Source organism: Anoplopoma fimbria, chromosome 11 (assembly GCF_027596085.1).
Source record: "Anoplopoma fimbria isolate UVic2021 breed Golden Eagle Sablefish chromosome 11, Afim_UVic_2022, whole genome shotgun sequence".
Classification (NCBI taxonomy): Eukaryota; Metazoa; Chordata; class Actinopteri; order Perciformes; family Anoplopomatidae; genus Anoplopoma; species Anoplopoma fimbria.
In genome coordinates this window covers 22,726,728-22,746,254 of record NC_072459.1, presented here as the reverse complement: position 1 = coordinate 22,746,254, position 19,527 = coordinate 22,726,728, and the positions used below count along the sequence as shown (strand labels likewise).

Sequence of the window (19,527 nt, the reverse complement as noted above, 5' to 3'; positions counted from 1 at the left end):
TTAATTGCACATTTGCTAATGATGTACACTGGTTAGTAGAACTTTTCAACACACAGTCAAACAAATTAGTTTGCTTCAACATTGTCTCTAAAAGAGATGCATGTGCGCACGCAAGGTTCTGACTGTAATGGCAATATTTAAATATCACTAATGCAACAAATATTTAAAATCATTTTTTTTTTCTGTATGTACCAATTTTTGATATGTTTAGAAAAAGCCCAGAATTTGTGGCCAATTTCTCAGAATGGTTACCAATGACAACCTGGCAACTCTTCTTGTCGAGCCCTGTTTTGCTCTCAATGAGTTTGTCTGGTGTGAAAATACACCACATGATTATATATCTTGTTATACTGGCAGATTACTTGATCAGTTACAGAAAAGACAATTAGTTCTAATTATGGTGAATGATTACTTAAGTTATCAGGAAAAACACCAAATGTTTGTAACATACGGTACGAGTTGGCCTGCAGTATTGTGGTAAGAGGTTTGCTTTTAACTGTTTCACATTATTAAAAACAGAAACACTAAAACAAACGTGTCTACATATTGAGAAAAACCGACAAGCACATTCACAAATAAGGACAAACACACACACTGACACACACACACACACACACTATCTATAGTTTCAGTGGTGCTCTCCACCAACTCCCTCACTGAATGTTTGCTCAGCTCCTGAGTGCTGGAATGGCAGGAATGGGCACCACAGAAACCACCTGATCGAGCAGAAGACCTTTACATGCTCACTCACCATGACAGCCTGACCCAAACACACCCAAACACTCACAACAATTAAGACACCAACACAAGTGAGTTAGAAAGTCTTAAGTGGAGTAAATTAACAGGGTGTTTTAATGCAAAGTGGCTGCAGAGGGGTTGCCCAAAATGGAAATATATTCACTGCATCAAGTGACATTTTGCAAAGCTTTATTATAGATACAGTTTGTCAGGATATAAACTTTAGTCTTGATCTGGGTGTTTGGATTCAAAGTAGTTTGGCACAGTGTAGAAAACACTCCTGGGACTTCCAGGGACACATGTAGTAAACTATCCATCTCTGTTGAAAAGGCTAAACAAGTAGATCCTAGAGTGTTGTTGGAATAAGGCATCATCCAAACTTTATCAGCTCAAAGTGACCCACGTTTCTCAATTTCAAGAGGTCTTTACAGTGCATTCATCATATACCCACAAGCACATACAGGTTCATCATAAACAGCTGTGATTTGCAGATACTTACGGAAGAAGTCCTTCTTCACCAGGTTTTTGGCGCAGAGGACTGAAAGAGAGAAAGAAAGGATGAGTTGAGAGTTGATCTAATATTTAAATCAAAAGCCCTATGTCAGGCGATGTATTTTTTTGTGTTTTTTCCTGAGAAGCTGCATATGTTAGAAAAGTGGCGGGAAGTTGCATGGGTAGGCAGCAGGACATTATTTGTGTAGTTCAGGATTCAAGTAGGAAAACAACTGCACTGCAGCCAGCTTTGGCGCAGATTAAGCATACCATCTCTTAGCCACAATGAGACACCATCAGCAAAAGCATAGGAAGCAACCCCTTGGCTATAGGTTTGCAGCAATTAACACTTGTAGTATCATAAGAATAAAACCACTTCATTTCAAAATTCAGCTTTTGAGCTTTTGAGCTTTCTGCTTCCCAAAGCAGCCTGAGGTTGACCCTGTTGATCTACTCTGAGAGCCTTGGAGGCGGTTGCCGAGGTGATGAGTCAGAGCCACTTACACCCTCCTCCTGTGTGTGTGTGTGTGTGTGGAAGGATGAGGAAGCTCCTTCACCACCTGGGCGTCTGGAGTTACAGTTACAGCCTGTGAGTGAGGCACATTGGAAATACAGCTCTGGCTCAGCTTATTTCTGTGATAAAGTTTTCTGAGAAACAGACACTAGTTGGTCTGGATTCTGATGTGCTGTGCATCTTATATATCAAAAATAAGATAAGATATAATTAATCTTGTCTTCTTCTGCTTTTGATTTGTATCCCTTTCATTTAAACGGTATGTGTCTTCTAGCTTGTTCATCTTTTCTAGGCTGTTTATGTTGTGTTCAATGGCAAATCGCACATTTTTTTATATAATAAATCAACTTGGAACTACACAAAAAATGCCAAATATGTATTAAGAGCTTTTCTTAAACAGTGGAACAGTGGTGGATTAGTCTACTCCCCATATATTGTAGTTTATTTATCACAAATTGCATCCATACACAACATTGGCCTTGACATAAAGACCCTGTTTTGTTCATGTAATAGCAGACTGGTCTAAAGATGACAGATGACAAGATCACACCTTTAATGGCTGTCTAGTCCAGCTCCAGGGCTGGATGTAGAGACACAATGATAAGTCAATGAAATTGACAGCAAGAAAGATAAGTGGTATCTATTTGATAATTGATTCCTCACAAATGTTTGACCCTTTGCCGCTTTCCTTTGTTTTGTGTGACAGTAAAGGGAATTTCTTTGCCAAACAAGCAATATGACCATGTAAGCGATTGTTATAAGCATTTTTCACCAAACAATTGATTGATTGAAGACCACAGAATGATGAAAACAACCGCTAGTTGCAGCCCTAGCTGTCCGGCTTCTCCACTCCCCTCATGTGCAGGTGAGAGTGCTCAGACTTTACATTGCTAAATCAAATAGACAAAGGCACACCCAGCGGCAGACTTAAGCCTTTCAATCTGCAGCCACTGCCAATTCATCTGCACCCCCCCAATCCCCATCCCCATATCCATCCCATGCCACACATACTCAGACACACACACACATACAGACACCATATCAAATATCACCCTGAATCACTTTAGGTCCTAGCTGAAACAATTTTTGACCACCAGGAAATAAGACGGAGGAGGACGGACTTTCTGTGTGCCATGTCGACTAAATTAAAATACACAAATCATCAGTTTCGGCAGTGTGGAACACACCCACATCTACTCATGCATGGTGTTTACAGATGCACATGGGAAACACACACGCACGCGCACACACACACACACACCCACACACACACACACACACACACACACACACACACACACACACTTTAATGACAAAAACACCATTGAGAAAGACAGAAAGAGGAGCAAAAAAGCAGAGAAGGGCTAACTGAACTCCTGGGTGGATGAGGGGTGCAGAACATGCTCGACTGATGAGGAAGAATTTCTTTCCGCAAACATCCCTGGGAATGTGTTACGTCCCAGTGAAACCCACCTCGTTCCTAAAACATCTGGTATGCATTGCTTTCGGTCGCGCTCTTCCTGAACACCCAGACGAGCATGCGCGCATACAAACACAGCGCAGGCCCCCTGAGACATCCCGTTCTCCACTCCAACTCCACTGATCTAATTCATTATTGAGAGGCCTGGAGGAATACGTGCAGATGTGTGTGCGTACGTGCATGTGCGAGTTTCGAGGAGGTGAATGAGGTGCAGTAAGGTAACAGGTGACAGTTGTCTTTGTGTTTCCAGGATACGGAAAAGACAACACGTGCATAAGGTAAAAAAAAAAAGGAGCTTGACAGGGATTTGATGGTGTTTCCAGAGGGGGGAAAAACATTGAGCACTATGTTCCCTAGTCTAGAAGTCACAATGCAATAAATCCACAGGAGGTGGAGAGAAAAAGAACAGCGAACTGATGGGAAATATTACTCTATAGCAAGGTAAGGCTGTGGCAACGATTCGCTGCATTCAAAGTCCAGACGGCTACAAAGAAACGACAATGAAGACAAAATGAGACCAACTGCAGAGAAGGACACGACACGGCCCACACAATGGCCAGCTCAGCTTAGAGCAAACTAAGCTGAGTAAAGACCTGCAGACCCTCCCGCAATAGCACGATTTTCCCTTTAGCTCGCCACACAGTGGGAAGGCAACACTACAATTATACCTATATAGGCTTCTTATGAAAACATACAAGGGGCCGGATTACAGCCAAAAACAGAAAAAGCGAGAGAAAACCGCTGGAATGGTACACGCGGGGAGACAATGGCGGCAGGGAAGCCAATTAGGAGTCTGAGGCTGCAGAGCAGCGAGAGGGAGAGAGAGCAGGACAGCAATCAGGACGCAGTGGAATCCAACAGTCACAATACAGCTGTCATTACACGCTGACGAAAACACAGTCATTACAAAATGTTAGGATGACATACATAAACCTAAGTTGACCTTTATTTTAAAAGATAAGCATAACTGTGGGAGCGTTTGTTTAGCAAAAAGTGTGATTTTCTGTCATTTATAGGCTTATCCTTGTAAAGGACAGACGTGTCGAAGCAAACGTGTGTCATTATATACGCACGCAAAACACACAGCAGCATGAAAGCATCTTGCCAGAGTTAAAGGTCCCGGTCTTACCGCAGCTATGTGAGCCTCCTGAGACAGCATTATGTAGCAAAGAGCAGTTGGCCTGTCCAAAATAGCAGTTGGCTTGGTGAGGACACATTGTCCACTACGTCTGGAAGACACTCGAAAGATACAAGAGCCTTTAAAGTGCTTTTGAAACAAACATTGTTAAAGCTCTACAGCAGGCTGGTGCACAAGCTCTGCCAGTTTAAATGTAGCTTAGGTTGCCCCAGAGGTTGCCGCTCGGAGGTCCACTTACAGGAGGATATCTGGACCTCACATTCACAAAAGGGACAAATGGAATCAAAAACTGAGCAGAGCTGACTTCTCCCTTCAGTTAAACCAAAGGCAAAGGTCTCCGTCTTTCAGAGGTAGAACGACTGAGGTTGCGATTCTGGAGGACTCAAAGCATTCCCAGATCTCTGACATGAAGGGTGGGATGTGTGTTCGGGACCCTTGGTTGTAGCCGCCATGTCACTCCGATGTGAAAAGATAATGTTTGATGGGAGCTTCTCTCGAGGTATCTGCTTCCTCCTCTCTGAAAATCCTCTTCGCCCCTTTTGTCTGCATAAATCTGAATCCCTAACACACCTCCAGCGTCTCTAATGATGTTGTACCTCAAAGTACGATGCTCTGAATTGACAAAGCCGCTTCTGGAATGAAATGAATAAAACAGAGAGGGGAGTAGTGGGGGGATCTGAATGTAGGGCAACCAGGCAGGAGAGTGAAAAGTGTAAGTAGGGAAACAATGCTGATCTGATATTGAAAACATTTCATTCAGTGGCACCAAAATACTGTATTTTAAGCCCAAGGATCAGTTAGCATGGCCTACAGATTTCAGTCATCAGAAGCTAAATCACCCAACACACATTTAAGTACATTACATTTTGTTTCTTCACGCTAAATATTTACAAAATGACATTATTGGAAAGGTTGGGCCTCTTTGCTCGCCAACACACAGAGGTTTCCCCAAAATTTATGTTGTTATGGGAAACGGGGTCGTGATGACAGAAGCCTTCCCCGAGAAAAGGAAGTGGGCGAGCGTGCACCTACAGGGCAGCGTCGTAAATCTGTTGTTTTATTGGTCACCACGGACCGCTGTTCTCATGCTCACGCACCAACAAATAGAACTACGTCCTCTCTCTCTCCGTCTCTCCCTGTACATTAACTAGCAAGAGAGACACATACGTCAGCAGCAGTCAACCCCACAATGTGACTGACGCACACACACACACAGCACCTAAGATGAAACAAATGATGGGAAAACTAGAAAACGTTAAAAGCTCATCGCAGACGCCAGCTGGAATCCCATCACTGCTGTTCCATGGCTACACTGTACACAGCGCTGTTCTCAGGGAGGGGCAACCAAATGATGGAGCAAGATGCCAGAGTTAATACGAGGTGAGGGGTTAGACGGGACGAGTTCAGAGCTAGCATGACCTTTATGAAAAGAAATGTGAGGGAAAAGATTCATATTATCCTGTACTCGACATAAAACCATGTGAGCACAAACTCATTTTCCAATATCTCACAGTACAAATATGTGACAATATGCATCACAAATAAAGCAGCTAAAGCTTATGAATTTTAGACAGATGTATTTTAATACTTGGTGGGATGTGTAAAGGCAGTTTCTCTGAACATGTTTTTAGCCTTTGCCAGCTAAGGTGATTGGAAAAGTCCAGTTCTCAGATGCATCTCATCGATGACATTCTTATCTATGATAGGTAAATCTGTAACTAAAAAATCATGAACCTTGCTGATCAATTGATTTGTTTTGTCAATAAAAATGTCAGATGTCTAAGGTGACGTCCTCAAAATCGTTTTATCTCACAATCATCCAAAAGCTTATTATATTAAAATAGCTATCATACGACAGAAAAGTAGCAAATCCTCACAGTGAAGAAAGATGTCTGGCTTTAAGGATTATTTGACCATCAAACTAGTTTTGATCTATTTTCTGCACATAAATTAATTGATCTATCATAATCGCTGCTCAAAATTTGCTTTTCATTTGTGTGATTAAACTGACTGTTACAATTAGCAGTAAAGTCTGTCTGACGTACAGAAATAACGGGAGAGAGGACTGCATCATTACACTCGTTAGGCATCGAACTTTCTCCCTCTCCGTCACAAGAACCACACAGACACACTCACTCACTCACTCCGGAAAAGCAGCACGTAACCCCAGTGCATCACCTCCGCCCATCTAAAATCTCTTCGTCGCCATAGCAACGGCAAGTATAGAGGCAAAGCTGAGAGAAGGGTTCCTCTGTGTCGCCTGTGTTTCTCATTCCGGTCCCACTGCCTCACACAGCCGGGGACTGCAGCGCTGAGACGGGCACGGACATTAAAAAAAAAAAAAAAAAGACAATACACAAAGACGGCAGCATTACAGGCCTTCTTTACTTACAGCCATATTTTAGAGCAGAATGGACTTTTGATAGCAAACGCACTGAATTTATCAATGAGTATTAAGTTTTATTACTCAATATTGCAGCTATACTGAAAGTCCAACACTTTTGAGCAGGAACAGTGATCACATAATATTCAATCCATTTAATACAAGGGGAAAAACCTTTAAGGCTGAAGGCCCACTTCTCTTTTAATTAGACCATAGAAAAGGGGACGGTAGCCTATTTAAGACAGGCTCACCCACACAAACACAAATCAAAAACACAGCTCGCAACCACTGGATGAAACAAATACTTGGCAGATGTTTGAGTGACTGAGTGGAAATATAACCTGGCGGCTCACATAAGGAGCAGGGGTGTCGTGTGCGAGCTCTCGGTGGCTGCAGCTTATTAGTCACATAATGGCTTTCCACGTTAATGCCCAAACTGGTCCGCCTCCCCCGAGTACAGCAGGGAAAGCTAAACAAACTCAGCACACGACTGATTATTAGTACTGAGTACTATTTTTTTTAAGCTCAGCTTCTTCCTACGCCTGCCTGTCTCTTATTAAAAAAATCAACCCCTCTGAGTTGCTACAGCAGCTCAGAGACTGAGACACTTTGGGGCGAAGTTAAAGCTCCACCTGTGGGGAGAGGACGGGCCCGGTTTCTCACAGGCCGGCCACACAAAGAGCCCCACTGTGCGGGCCGAATCAATGAAGTCGGCCAGACGCAAGCCAAACACCTGGGGAAGGGGAGGTCACGTGACGTCTAGGGGGAAGGGAGGGTAGGGGGCGTCGCCATGGTAGCAATCGCTGGTCGAGACAAGATGGAACTGGGTGTCTCCTTTGGTCTGCTGTGAACCGACATGTAAGGCTGCTTTAAGAGGCGCGTTCACACACATATACAGCGACACGACAGAGCGTGGGAAAAGAAAAGAGCGCCGTGGGGGAATTTAAGGGTTTTGTAGCCAGTTGCTCTGAGGTTAACCATTACACTGGAGCCGACGAGGTGGAGGAAATGGGGCCTGTGGGAACAGAGACAACTCGCCTTCTAATATTCCACCATCACCATCCGAAGTCAAATCTGTCTGGACAGACGGCCTCATAATAAGGAGGAGGAGGAGGAAGGGGGGGGGGGGGGTGAGAGACGCGGAGGCGTTTCATAATATCAGCCGATCTTCTCACGTGGAATCATAACTGCGTGTGAACCTAAACAAAGCTCTTGGGCCCCGCTAGTTCACGTTGACCCCGTTCTGAACCTCCCTTCCTGTCCACCTGGTTCCTCTGGTCTAGTGCACCGACCCGCCAGACAGTCTGACACATCTTCAGGGAACAGTAGGCTGCTCCCCCCCTCTCCGCTCCTACCCTACCTTCGTGTGACTTAGAACCTAAAAAGGGGTGGGGGGGCTTTAGTTTATTGAAGAACAATGCTGCACATGAGAGTGCACGGCCCTCGGGCCCAGAGTCAAAACAGGCAGATCATGACTGACAAGTGCTGATGAACCTGTTCTCTAACCGTCTCCTGCTAATCTCTGATCCGTCTCCTGATCAATCTCCCGTGACAGTAGGTTGGGTAATGTCTGGTCTTGAATGCTGCCTCTTGCAGGCTCCTGTCCATGGTTCTCAATCAGAAGGATTGAGAAAAAAAACCTGGAACCATGTCCTAACTAAATTTAGTCACTGGTTCTCTGGTCAAACTGTAGGTTTAGTTTCCGAGTTCCTCAAAAGGGCCTTAGTCTCATGGGAAACACTTTGTTCCAATTGATGTAATATCTACTTCCATATTCAGTGAGGATATAAGCAAGTGGAAGTGCAGCAAAACCCTCATTATCTCTAAACGACCATTTTGTTGGTCATCTTGATTTATTGTTTAGCATAAAAGGACTGTCCAACAACTGCAGTTCTTTTGTGCAACCCTGTGTTGCAGAATGACAATAAATGAGCCTGAGATTAGAGGCTTTTTGGGGCAGGTCCAGTTTACTTGACACAGACGCGACCCCACCACCCCATTCTCATTCAGCACTGCCCTATTCATGACAAAAAAGGGTTACTTTTCAAAGACATGGCGACACCACTTAACTTCAGTCCTTAACTGCAGTCAGGCGTAATTGGAGTGAGGAAGCAGGGTAGAATATCAGAAGAGTCCAAGTCTTCACGGGGTGCAGACTAACTGTGGGAATGTGGTTAAGGCAAATTGACTTGTAGACACTGAGAAATATCCCATCTCTGGCAGGCTTTTATATCTCTGCAAATTCACTTATGTAATATGAAAATCTGATAAGATTCCTTCTGGTCACATAATACAGATATTAGAGTCACTGGTGGCAGAGGGATCATGGAACTACCAACTGCCAGGAAAATCTTCTAATACCTCTAAACAGACATGCAATTTCCAGGATTTATAAAATTAGAAAGGAAAATAAGAGTAAGGAAATCTCCTTGTGCATCGTTTTTATAGGGAGAGGAAAACAGAGTAGGAGCACTTCAAAAAGCAGAGGGGGAAAAAAATATATAGCTTGATCCCTGCTTTCCACGTTTCAAAAAAAAATAAAAAAAAAAAAAAAAAAATAAAAAAAAATGACAGAGGCATTCAAAGACATGCTCCATCTCCTTCCCACACGTGCCCTGAGCGAGAGGAAGAACGGTCTGAGGGGAGAGGAAACCAGCAGCGAAACCTATTAAGAAACTCATAGTCCCTGTGACGCGCATTAAATGCCGCAAAGCAAACACAGACAAGTTTGATTCCCAGGACTCCTGTTACACACAAGGACGTCTGGGGACATCTGTTGCACCAACTCACCGTGACCAGAAGCATGAAAAAAAACAGCGGACTTAAAGGAAAGAGCAGACAAGAGACATTTATATCCCCCATAGCTTCTCCTCATGAAAGCACAGAGGGCCGTGACTAAGGGAAGCCATACATCACTATCCATCACTAGCACCTGCTGGAGAAGTGATGAGAGATCTGCTGAAACACACTGACACGCTCATAGATCTGTGAGGATGACGACGTTAGAGAACGACGCAGCGTCAAAGCCCGCTGATTATTAGAATTTGTTCTGGGCAACCAGCCAAGTTAAAGAACTGTACGGGAAATTAGGTTTTGTTTTGAATTCGTTTTCCATGATGCATAACGTTGGCAGCTGTAATCAATGGAGTTTTCTAACAATGAAGATTTAATGCCGGATAGTGATAGCTGACCTATGGTGTAAACAGCCAGGTGATGATCGAGTATAATCTGATGAATGGGCGATTAATGACAGTTATTTTGATAATCGATTATTTGTTTTTGAGGGTTGTTTTTTTTAAATACTAAAACGATCTGGTACCACCTTCCTCAAGTTCAATATTTGCCAATTTTCTAAGTCCTCTATGATAATAATTTGAATATAAATTCAGCTTTGGACTGTCGTTTGAACAAAACAAAAGAAATGTGAAGAAGTCACCTTGGGCTCTGGCAGAATACCATATTTTTTAAATTTGCAATTTGGACATTTTATGAACAAAACAATAAATCAAGGAAATCAGCAGCTTAATCTAAAAAGGAGATCGACTTTCAAGCCTGAAATAAAACACATGCACGTTACTGGTCACAGCACACTCACAGCCAACGGGGAACACTGTTGTTCAACCTAGATTGCCCTTCCAACTAAACCAGTCTTTCAATAAAGACAAAAGAGTGCAGATACAAAGATGCACAAAAAAAAGTCACCCACTAAGGTGAAGTGAAGACGTTTGACTACATGGGGGGAAACTCACCACGCACATTCACACGTGAAAGGAAAGAGGCTGGCAACTTGTTGGTGTGAGAACATTTCATCCATCTCACGTCACCTTTTCCCTCCGTGATACAGTCCGCAGTAATTGCATAATAGTGGAGTCCACCCCGACTATTTTGGGCTCCAAACAGTGGGAAACCATGCCACAATGGCAAATTTTAGTGGCATTCCTGTTACCCCTGCATAGTACATCACCCTCTCTTTCCACTCTGTGTGATGCAACGTTCCTAATGGAGAGTCATCCAGGCGAGTAAAGTCTTCCACAGCACCTCCACCGCCGCAGCTAAGTGAGAAGTCAAAACAGTGAGCAAATCAGAGCGCGGCGCAGCCATTCGGCTTCTGCAAGCTTGCACTACTGTTGGCCTGGACCGGAGCTGTTTTCGGTGGCTGCTCGGAGCTTCCTGGCTCTTTTGCCCTCTCTGATGTAATGGAGGCGAGCAGAGGCCTGGGCCGAGCTGCAGTGAAGACGTTGGGATGGTACCAACCTGTTTAACAGAAGTCGAGGACCACCACAACGCCGCGTTAAATGCCAGAAATGCCGCTTTGCTTGGCCGCTTTGTCCCCCCCTTTTTAGTTTCTAGGAATGATTTCACAACTTCATCTGGGAGCAGTGTTACATCATTACCAGCCGGTCGTATTTTCCCTTTTATACGGTGTAACTTGCCAGTGAATGTGTTGGACTCTGAGGACCCTCGACCCTTTTCAGAATCAGGACAGTAATACTGTCGTAATCGGAGATCAAAGCACTGCATGGCTGATTACAACTATGTCTTGAGAATAGGGTTGCAACTGCAGATGCACCAAATGTCTAAAAACCAACAATATATGTGAAAGAAACAGAAAATCATCACGTGAGCTGAGATTGTTTGGCTTATTTTCTTCACTTTTTTGCCTTGAAAAACTATAAACCGATTAGCAAAATTGTGACAGATTATCTTTCTGTCAACTGACAAATAATTTCAGCTCTAACTGAAAAGTAATTATATATAACATAAGCTAATGTAGTCCTGGACTGAGTATAGAACGACTGGTGGCTGTCCAGTTATATACAAGATGAGGCTTTTATTCCCACAATTCCTTCCTACGTGTTCGTCCTCAGTAATTATCAACATGAACTAACCCTGACGTCTCTCTGAAATGAAATGGTGGGACTCTTTTCATCAAAAACCATGACCAAGCGCCGCCGTGTGCAGGTGCATGTCATAAACGGCTTTCACCATGTGCTGCAAGTCATGTTTAAATTAGAGGCCACGCGTCATCATGTCTGACCCAAATTTAGCTGAGCTTCGATGAAATCATCTCTCAGAGCCCGGCCTGTCAAATGAAGGCACATTCAGCTGAGGTTATTTTTAACATGGGGATCAGACATACGCCATCAGACCTGAGGAATTCACCAAATGCTGTATTAACAAGTAAAACCTTTCAAAAGAAAAAATACGGACTTTTAAACATGGGCAATGAGATAGAGTAAAAAAACAAAACAGTGTTGATGTGAGGAGAATGCTACATGTGACCCTCACAAGCCTGAGCTTTGTTTCTTAATTCATCCAAAAATTGGATTACAATGATTTCATTCAGGCGTGGGAAACCAAGGTAACATTAAAATTCATCACCACTAGAACACTGTTAATTAGTACCTCAAGTGGTGCGCCTATAAAACCACGCTGAGCGAGAGTAAATATAAGGCCTTACTTCTGAACATTCTCAACATGACAGTCTTCTTCTGTAGCATTGGCCTAAGAGCTGAATCATCAGGCTTTTGGCACTCACACTATTGGATTTGAAGGTTAGTTTTCTAATGAATATCCTGCTAACAATGGATTTGGAATACCTTTGGGCCTCTGTACATATTTTAAAATTCTTTGGTTGTTAGGAAGCATAAAGCCAAGTGTTGAAATATCACGTTTGCTTCTCTGGGCATTTTTTTTTTTTTTAAACTACCCAGGAATCCTTTGGTGTATTTGTCCAACTTCGGCAGAGTTGCAATTTGAAATGTGATCCGGTGTGAATATAAACATCTCCCTTCTGATCCCGTCTCCTCAGAGGACCAAAGGGGCTCAAACGTCAGGCGGAGGCACGGACAGACGCCTTCAGTCAGCTGTTGGCGTCTTGCGGCATTCACACCAATCCCCCCCAATCTGCTTGAGGTTAGTCAGAGTTAATTGTATCAACCCGTGTCCGTCCAGGTTTAAAGCAGAGCCCGCACGTTGGAGAATTATTCTCGGGTTACCCTCCATCATCAGACAGCTGGGCAGGAACGCTCTGGCCACCCTGCCTCCACCTCCGCCTCTGGGGGAAAATAAACCGACTGTTGCATGTGTAGGTATTTATCAGAGCTAATGAGACTCTGTGCAAACTTGCTGAGTGATCTCACCTGGGCACACCGCTGAGAGATTAGAATAATCACAGACATCCCTACAAACAAATGAACGGGGAACCAAGACTAATGCCAGAACTTGAAACACAGATCGAACGTGGAACGGGGAAGGAGAGGCCTTTCTTTGCTGTCTGCTACACCTTGACCTTCCAGAGGAACACTGACCAGTTTAATGATGAAAGAAAGTGGCTCTGTACTAACAGACCATTATGTACTAAGAATGGGTGTGATGGATGGGTTCACAAGAGCCAAAGATAATGTGAGACAGTTAATGAACGTGAGGCTTTACTAATGCATTGCATTTATCACTTTTTTTCATCATTTTTCATTTTCTTAATAAACACAAGGCAAAGGGCTGCTCCATTCCTGGTTGCTTTCCTTTCAGGAACTAAATGGTCTTGCAGTTGAGGAGCGGTCGACAAAGCAAGGACTCTCCTCTCACTGTTGATATGCAACAGTCTAGCATCATAAAACTAGTCATCCCTGCTCTCCCTTTGCTATGCTTTGTCAGAGCTGTGACAAAAGTCTATTTGCCGATGCCTTTTTTAAAACTGTCAAAAAAAAAATATATACAAATCTAGGTTTAAATCAACTGTGTAGACGGAGGGGAACTGAGCTCTTTCGTGCACACCATGTGTCAAAAACTGCAGCCGTGGGAATCTGACACATGCGAGAAGGCATGAAACCTAGAAAATACCACATACAACCAGAGATTATGCCACTGATTTAGCATTAAGCTTCTCCAACCAGTCGGACTCATAATGGTTGGTTTCAAAGTCTATGCAGCATGACTGGAGATATCTTTTTTTTGATTCCACACATTCTTTATCTTGCGCCTACGTTATCCATAAAGCAAATTGACTGCCTACAGTTGTGTCAGAGATTTAGGTGTGATTTGCTACTAGCATCAAGTCTCAAGTCTCAAGCCTCGAGCAGTGATGAAGGGCAGGCTACAGAGGTCTGAGGTCCTCACATGTTGAGTCTAAAAACTTGTGGAAAACGCCAGCAGTGCCGCTTTCATCCATTATCCAGGCTGCTTGGGGGGTTACGCTTGTGTCCCGCCTGTGTTAAATAAGCAACCAAAACCTGCAAACTGAACCTCAACAGTAGCCTTACTGCTCAATGTGCTTGTGTAAGTTAATCTGACCTTTCAACCGGATGTTGTGACGTCCTTGGACTGAGAGCGTAAAGAAAGTAACATAGTCCGTGGAACCTGGAACAGATGGTAAAGCTCTGGGAAGCCCTGCACTAAATTGAATACCTTCTCCATACATGTTTTTACTTTAGGCCAATTTTTACGGAAAAAAGAAAAGATCACATGACATACGGCAAATCTACATTGACAACAATGGATTTGACGGCGCAAAAAAACGCGACATGCTAACAGCCACTTAAACTACACGTCCAATTCTCCCCCCCCCATTCAGAAATGTGTAGACTTCAGCCCCAACAGACGCTGACTCAAGTGACATCATTTGAGGACATTTAACGGTCTCAAATATGCAGTATTCACATTATCACACATTGCATTTTTCTTCATATTACGCAATCCAGACTGACTTTAGATGCCCTTAGTTTTCTGCAGAAAAACAGGGTTCTAGTCTGACATTGGATATGCATGCAGCTGCCTCTGATAAAAAAGTACCCTCAAGTGGAGTTTCTAACTTCAAAGGGAGCACTAGTTTGGGAAAAAGGCAAGAAATAAGAGGGGCCAGGGCAGGACTGATAGGAGGACAGCCTGCAGACAAGAACGAGCTCCCCCTTCCTCACACTCAGTGCTAATCCAGTTTTGACCCATTAACCACCACAGCCAGGTTAACAGAGCAGGCCTTTGAAGAAGGTCTTTCCCAAACCACCCAGGAGGATTATCACTTCTCCGAGGCCAAAGACTCACCGTCTGCACTCTTTTCCCTCTGACAGTGCAACTGGAGGCCAGTGCACGCATGCAATACGGCATAGGGTAAGGATCCTGAACTGAGATGTAAAGTTGTATGACTCATCCTTGGCTGAATACACCATGCTCATTTAAATTCTTTAGGAACTGTTATTATCCAGCATACCGACTAAATAAATGCAGATAAAAAGACTTTCATAGCACCAGGAGTGTGTAAACAAAGGAGCAAATAAGACTTTATACTTCACTGCATTCATTTATAATGAGTTGAAATACAATTTAATTTAAAAAAACATTATACGCATTTCACCCAACACTATAATATTAAATAAAGTAGCTCTATCTGAGCCAGCAAAATGCATCTTACATTTTACTGCAAAAATATAACATAATATAATACTGTAACAACTTAAAAGCCCATTTGGCTGCGCAGAGTACTTTTATTGTTTTTTCTAAAAGTACATTTTCTTGATTAAACACTTTCATATTTTACTAAAGTAAGATTTTGAAAGCAGGTCAGAACACTGTAACAGTGTTTTGTAAGTAAATCTTGGTATTAGTAATTTTACTTAATTGAAATAACGTAGTACTTCTTCTGCCACTAATATGACACTGGTTCTGTCACTTTAAGCATCAGTGGCTTGTGAGGCGGGGGAATGTGACAGTGGTTGATGTCTCTGCGCCGTTGTGAAACATCATCATGCAATCCCATGAAACCACATGAAGCTAACTCGGGACAATAACAAAAAAATATTGTGTATGCAACCATTTTAGCTGCAGTCTGCAGTCCTGAATTATTCATTATTTCCAGCCAACTACTTCAACCATTAACCATTATTGACTCAAAATGTTGAGATACAGATTTTTTTAAATGACGTGAGCTACAATCTTTCCTCGTATCCCCTGGCAACTGCAGGAATACCCATGGGTACGAGTGTCCTTGGTTGGGAATCCCTGCTGTAGGAAACAGAGAGCGTGGCAGGTCGTTCTCTGTTCTCTCGTTCTCTCAGGCTCCAAATGAAACAGGATGTGTGGATACGGGAAAATATTATCTGTTGTTAATGTTACAAAGCAGCCCCTCTGTAGCACTGACGCTCTACTCAGCAGGAAGAGCCAATCTGCCCAAACCACACATGCCGCCCACTAACCAAACCCTCGGCACACTGTTATAATACAGTGACGGGACAGAGCTGTAACATAAAGACGCCTAATGTCCTGCTGAGTAATAGCAATTCTTCACTTTATTATTACAGGGAACCCTCAAAAGGGTGGGGGGGGTGTTCTGGACTGTTCTTGTTCTGCTCCCCACCTGTCAGGGGTGACGTTTGGACAAGTGTTGGGGTCTGGGGAGCACTTCCTCTCTCTCCCCCTGCTACATCTGGTCTCCTCTGGGCCGTTGCTGGCGGCGGTTTCGAGGCAGAGCAACCGCAGAAAGCTTTGTCCTCATTGAAGAGCAGCTGAACCAACAGGAAAGCCAACCCCAGCCCAGTCAATTAATTGATGGAACAATTTTAAATGACGGGACGCTCTCAGCAGGGGGAAGGAAAATGTTTACAAATGATGTGCAATGATTGCTTGTTACGTTCGCCCTTTTTGATTCCTCCACCCACGGTTACGTTTTTCTTTCTGGCCTTTTTGCCGCCGTTGTATTTGGTTTTTTTCACGTCTTGTTAAGGCGAAACAGGAAAAGGTTTGCACAAAATGCATGTCCATGATCTGCAAGTAGAGCCAACAGTTCACCATATGCAGCTAATCACTGAGTATTTACCATGTATCCTGTCTGAACACCCAGATGAAGCCCAAATCACTTCCATACAGCCACTCGGTGAACACATCTCTGACTGAGACCACATGAAGGCACCAAGAGCCGGCTCAGACCACATTGATTCTTCTTCGATAACCCAATGCCAAAAAAAACCCTAATCTGTAGACTACAGTCAGACCAAGCTGCATTGAAAAAAGCGAGGACTCTCTCTAAAAAAAGGAGAGACCAAAGCCTTTCACTCAAAGCCGCACAGAGGGCCAGTGTGAAACCCCAGGGCCTTTGTTGCATCTTCAAAATAGGTCTGATTTATTCTCAAGCAGCGACTGTGTCCATTCAACTGCCAGTCATCTTACAAGGGGAAGGAACAGGGACTATTTGGAGAATCGGGATGCAGCCCCATCACATCCTGTTCATTTGCAACAGCAGCTGATGAACTGAAAAGAGAGACAACGACCCACACAGAGAGAGCATCGGACAGAAAAAGAATCAGTGAGCGCGGAGGAAGATCGGCTAGTGAGGGTGGATGAAATATGCTTTTGGACTTGTCTGCTTTGGACTGGACGGTTGGGGGGGGGCTTACAGTCGGAAAAAAGAACAGGGGTGACTCAGAGAGGAAGAGGCCGGAATGCAAATGGAGAATACTAGGGAATCCCACTGAGATAGCTCTCTTCGCTAGTCTGCAGCGCGCCAAAGAATTCAGATGAGTAAACCATATGCTTAACAAGTCACATGTAAACTCCTAGCTGAGACACAAAAAAAGGGCTGTAAACGTCAAGAATCTGAATCAGAGCAGAAAATCAATCAGACGTCAGTCAATTTATTATTCAGTTGCACGTCTTTCTGGGCCTAAATATGTATGCAAAAGAGGTAAAGACAGAACGTCGATGACTCTTACTGATTTTTTTAAAGAGTCTGATTTCCCTTCAATGTGACAGACGGCTTGTGACTCACAGACGGACTGAAAGGACGCGTTCCCTTATCTGCATTCATATTCATATCAGAGGGAACTCTGTGACTTGGCATTCAGCTGTGCGTCATTACATTTACAGTGGCTCGAAAAGTGGTGCAAATTACACCATGAGCTGTGTCTGCACGACAGAATATACGAATGATTAGACAAAAAGCACCGAGCCGCGCCGCAATGATTCAATTTATGGCCGGGCGGATGATGCGTGTTGTGCCATTAGCTGCGTTTGTGTGTCACATAATTTAGGAGTGATCAGCTGAAGAGCATAATGGAAACATGTCCCGCATTGTCAAGGGGCAATTCTCACCCCGAGTGTTAGTTTTAGCAGCTCGCTTGCCACATTTTTCCAGTTTAATAGATGGCAAACATCTGTAACATCTGGTTCAAATGGACGGGGGGGGTGTCAGCAAGGAGAAACGCCTGCAGCACAAACAGCTACGGGCCTGTTTAAATGTAGCAGCTCATCGTTCACAACCTGCCAGGAAACAAATTCGTCTGCAGTCAAAAAATCTGCTCGACTGCAGATGACAAGCTACAATGTCGCAATGACACTCTCTGGGCCCATTACTCCCCACTGCAGCAGTCTAATCAGCCTAGTATACACAGCTGTGCAGTGCTAAACAAAGAAACATATAATGACAGCGTGTAGTGAAGTCTCTCTGCTCAAAGTGTGCACTTTGGGCTTTGCCGCCAGGCGGCCGCCTTCCTATAGAGCTTCCTTTCCTGCACTGCTCTCCAGAAAACAGAAGGGGAACGCTCAGCTATGGGACAGAGCTGACCATGTGGATGACATGGCACAATATTACATCATTCTGAGAGAAATATACGCCCCGAGGAGTGATTGGTAGGAGTACTTAAAAAAAAGAATAAACCACTGAAAGATATACGGACAGAGAATCATGCAAAGGGAGTAATAATATTATACTTTAAGAGGGATGATATTTAGTCTGGGGGGCGTGCCGTCTCGCTCAGCATCAAGAGGAGCCATGGTCTGTGAGGTCCTGCTCTCGCTATTTGTCACAGTGTGGACTCACATTCCCAGCATTCCACCAGGAGACCACGGCGGTCCATCTCGAGCTGCAGTGACAAACTAACACACTCTAGATTTCAACATGAAAGCTATGCATGCATTATTATATTATTATTTTTCAAACTTATACTGCACAGTCGCTTGTATATCATGTCTATATCATTTTGTGAATGCTGGGTACCTATGTTTTTGTATACAATTCTTCTCAGTCCGTATTGACCCGTGAATGACTTCTGACAACTATGAAAAATGTAGCTCAGAGCTTGATGTCCTTGGCCATCTTGGATCTCCAGCTCATTAAATCCCTCTCATTAAAATCCATTATTGTAGTTCCCACTTATTCCTATCAGAAACCGCACCAGCTCAAATATTTAATTTGGGCACTCCTGATAGAACAGACTGCCATGGAATGTGTTTCAGGTCAGACCCTGGATGTTCATCAAAAATAAGTGCAGCTGTCTGCCTCTCCTCCCAGTCAAAACAGTGTGCTCTCATGTAAACCTTTTTGCTGTTTTTTGGTTGAATAGGCGAAAACCAAACAGCTGAGGGGGGGGAAGAGAGGGTAATGCTGTAAAAGCACCGACTCTTGCTTCTTAGAAGGATGCAGCAATAACGTTACAACTCCATGGTGACCTGTTTTAACCACAATGACTTCATGGAGGCAGCTGTCTGTCTGTGGGGCGGCTGTGGCGTAGTGGAGAGTAAGGTAGTTCTCCAATCCAATCGGTGGTTCGATACCCGGCTTCGGCAGTCGATGTGTCCTTGGGCAAGACACTTAACCCCAAGTTGCTCCTGAAGGCCATCGGTGTGGACTGGATGATGAATGTTAGTTAGAGTCTGATGGTGGCACCTTGATGGTAGCCTGTCATCAGTGTGTGAATGGGTGAATGATATGTAACATACTACTGACTGTAAGTCGCTTTGGAGAAAAGCGTCTGCTAAATGACTGTAATGTAATGTAATGTAAAAGCACCGACTCT

The 19,527-nt window shown here is 43.8% G+C and overlaps 1 protein-coding gene across 2 annotated transcripts in view; it reads right to left on the bottom strand.

Moving 5' to 3' along the window:
• The window catches only part of LOC129098207 (E3 ubiquitin-protein ligase SMURF2), a 46,860-nt gene that overhangs the window by 26,120 nt on the left and 1,213 nt on the right, over nucleotides 1-19,527 (bottom strand). For both annotated transcript variants that reach the window (XM_054607193.1, XM_054607194.1), the window contains exon 2: nucleotides 1,238-1,276. In XM_054607193.1, coding sequence (XP_054463168.1) covers nucleotides 1,238-1,276 — 39 coding nt within the window. The remainder of the gene's footprint in view (nucleotides 1-1,237; nucleotides 1,277-19,527) is intronic.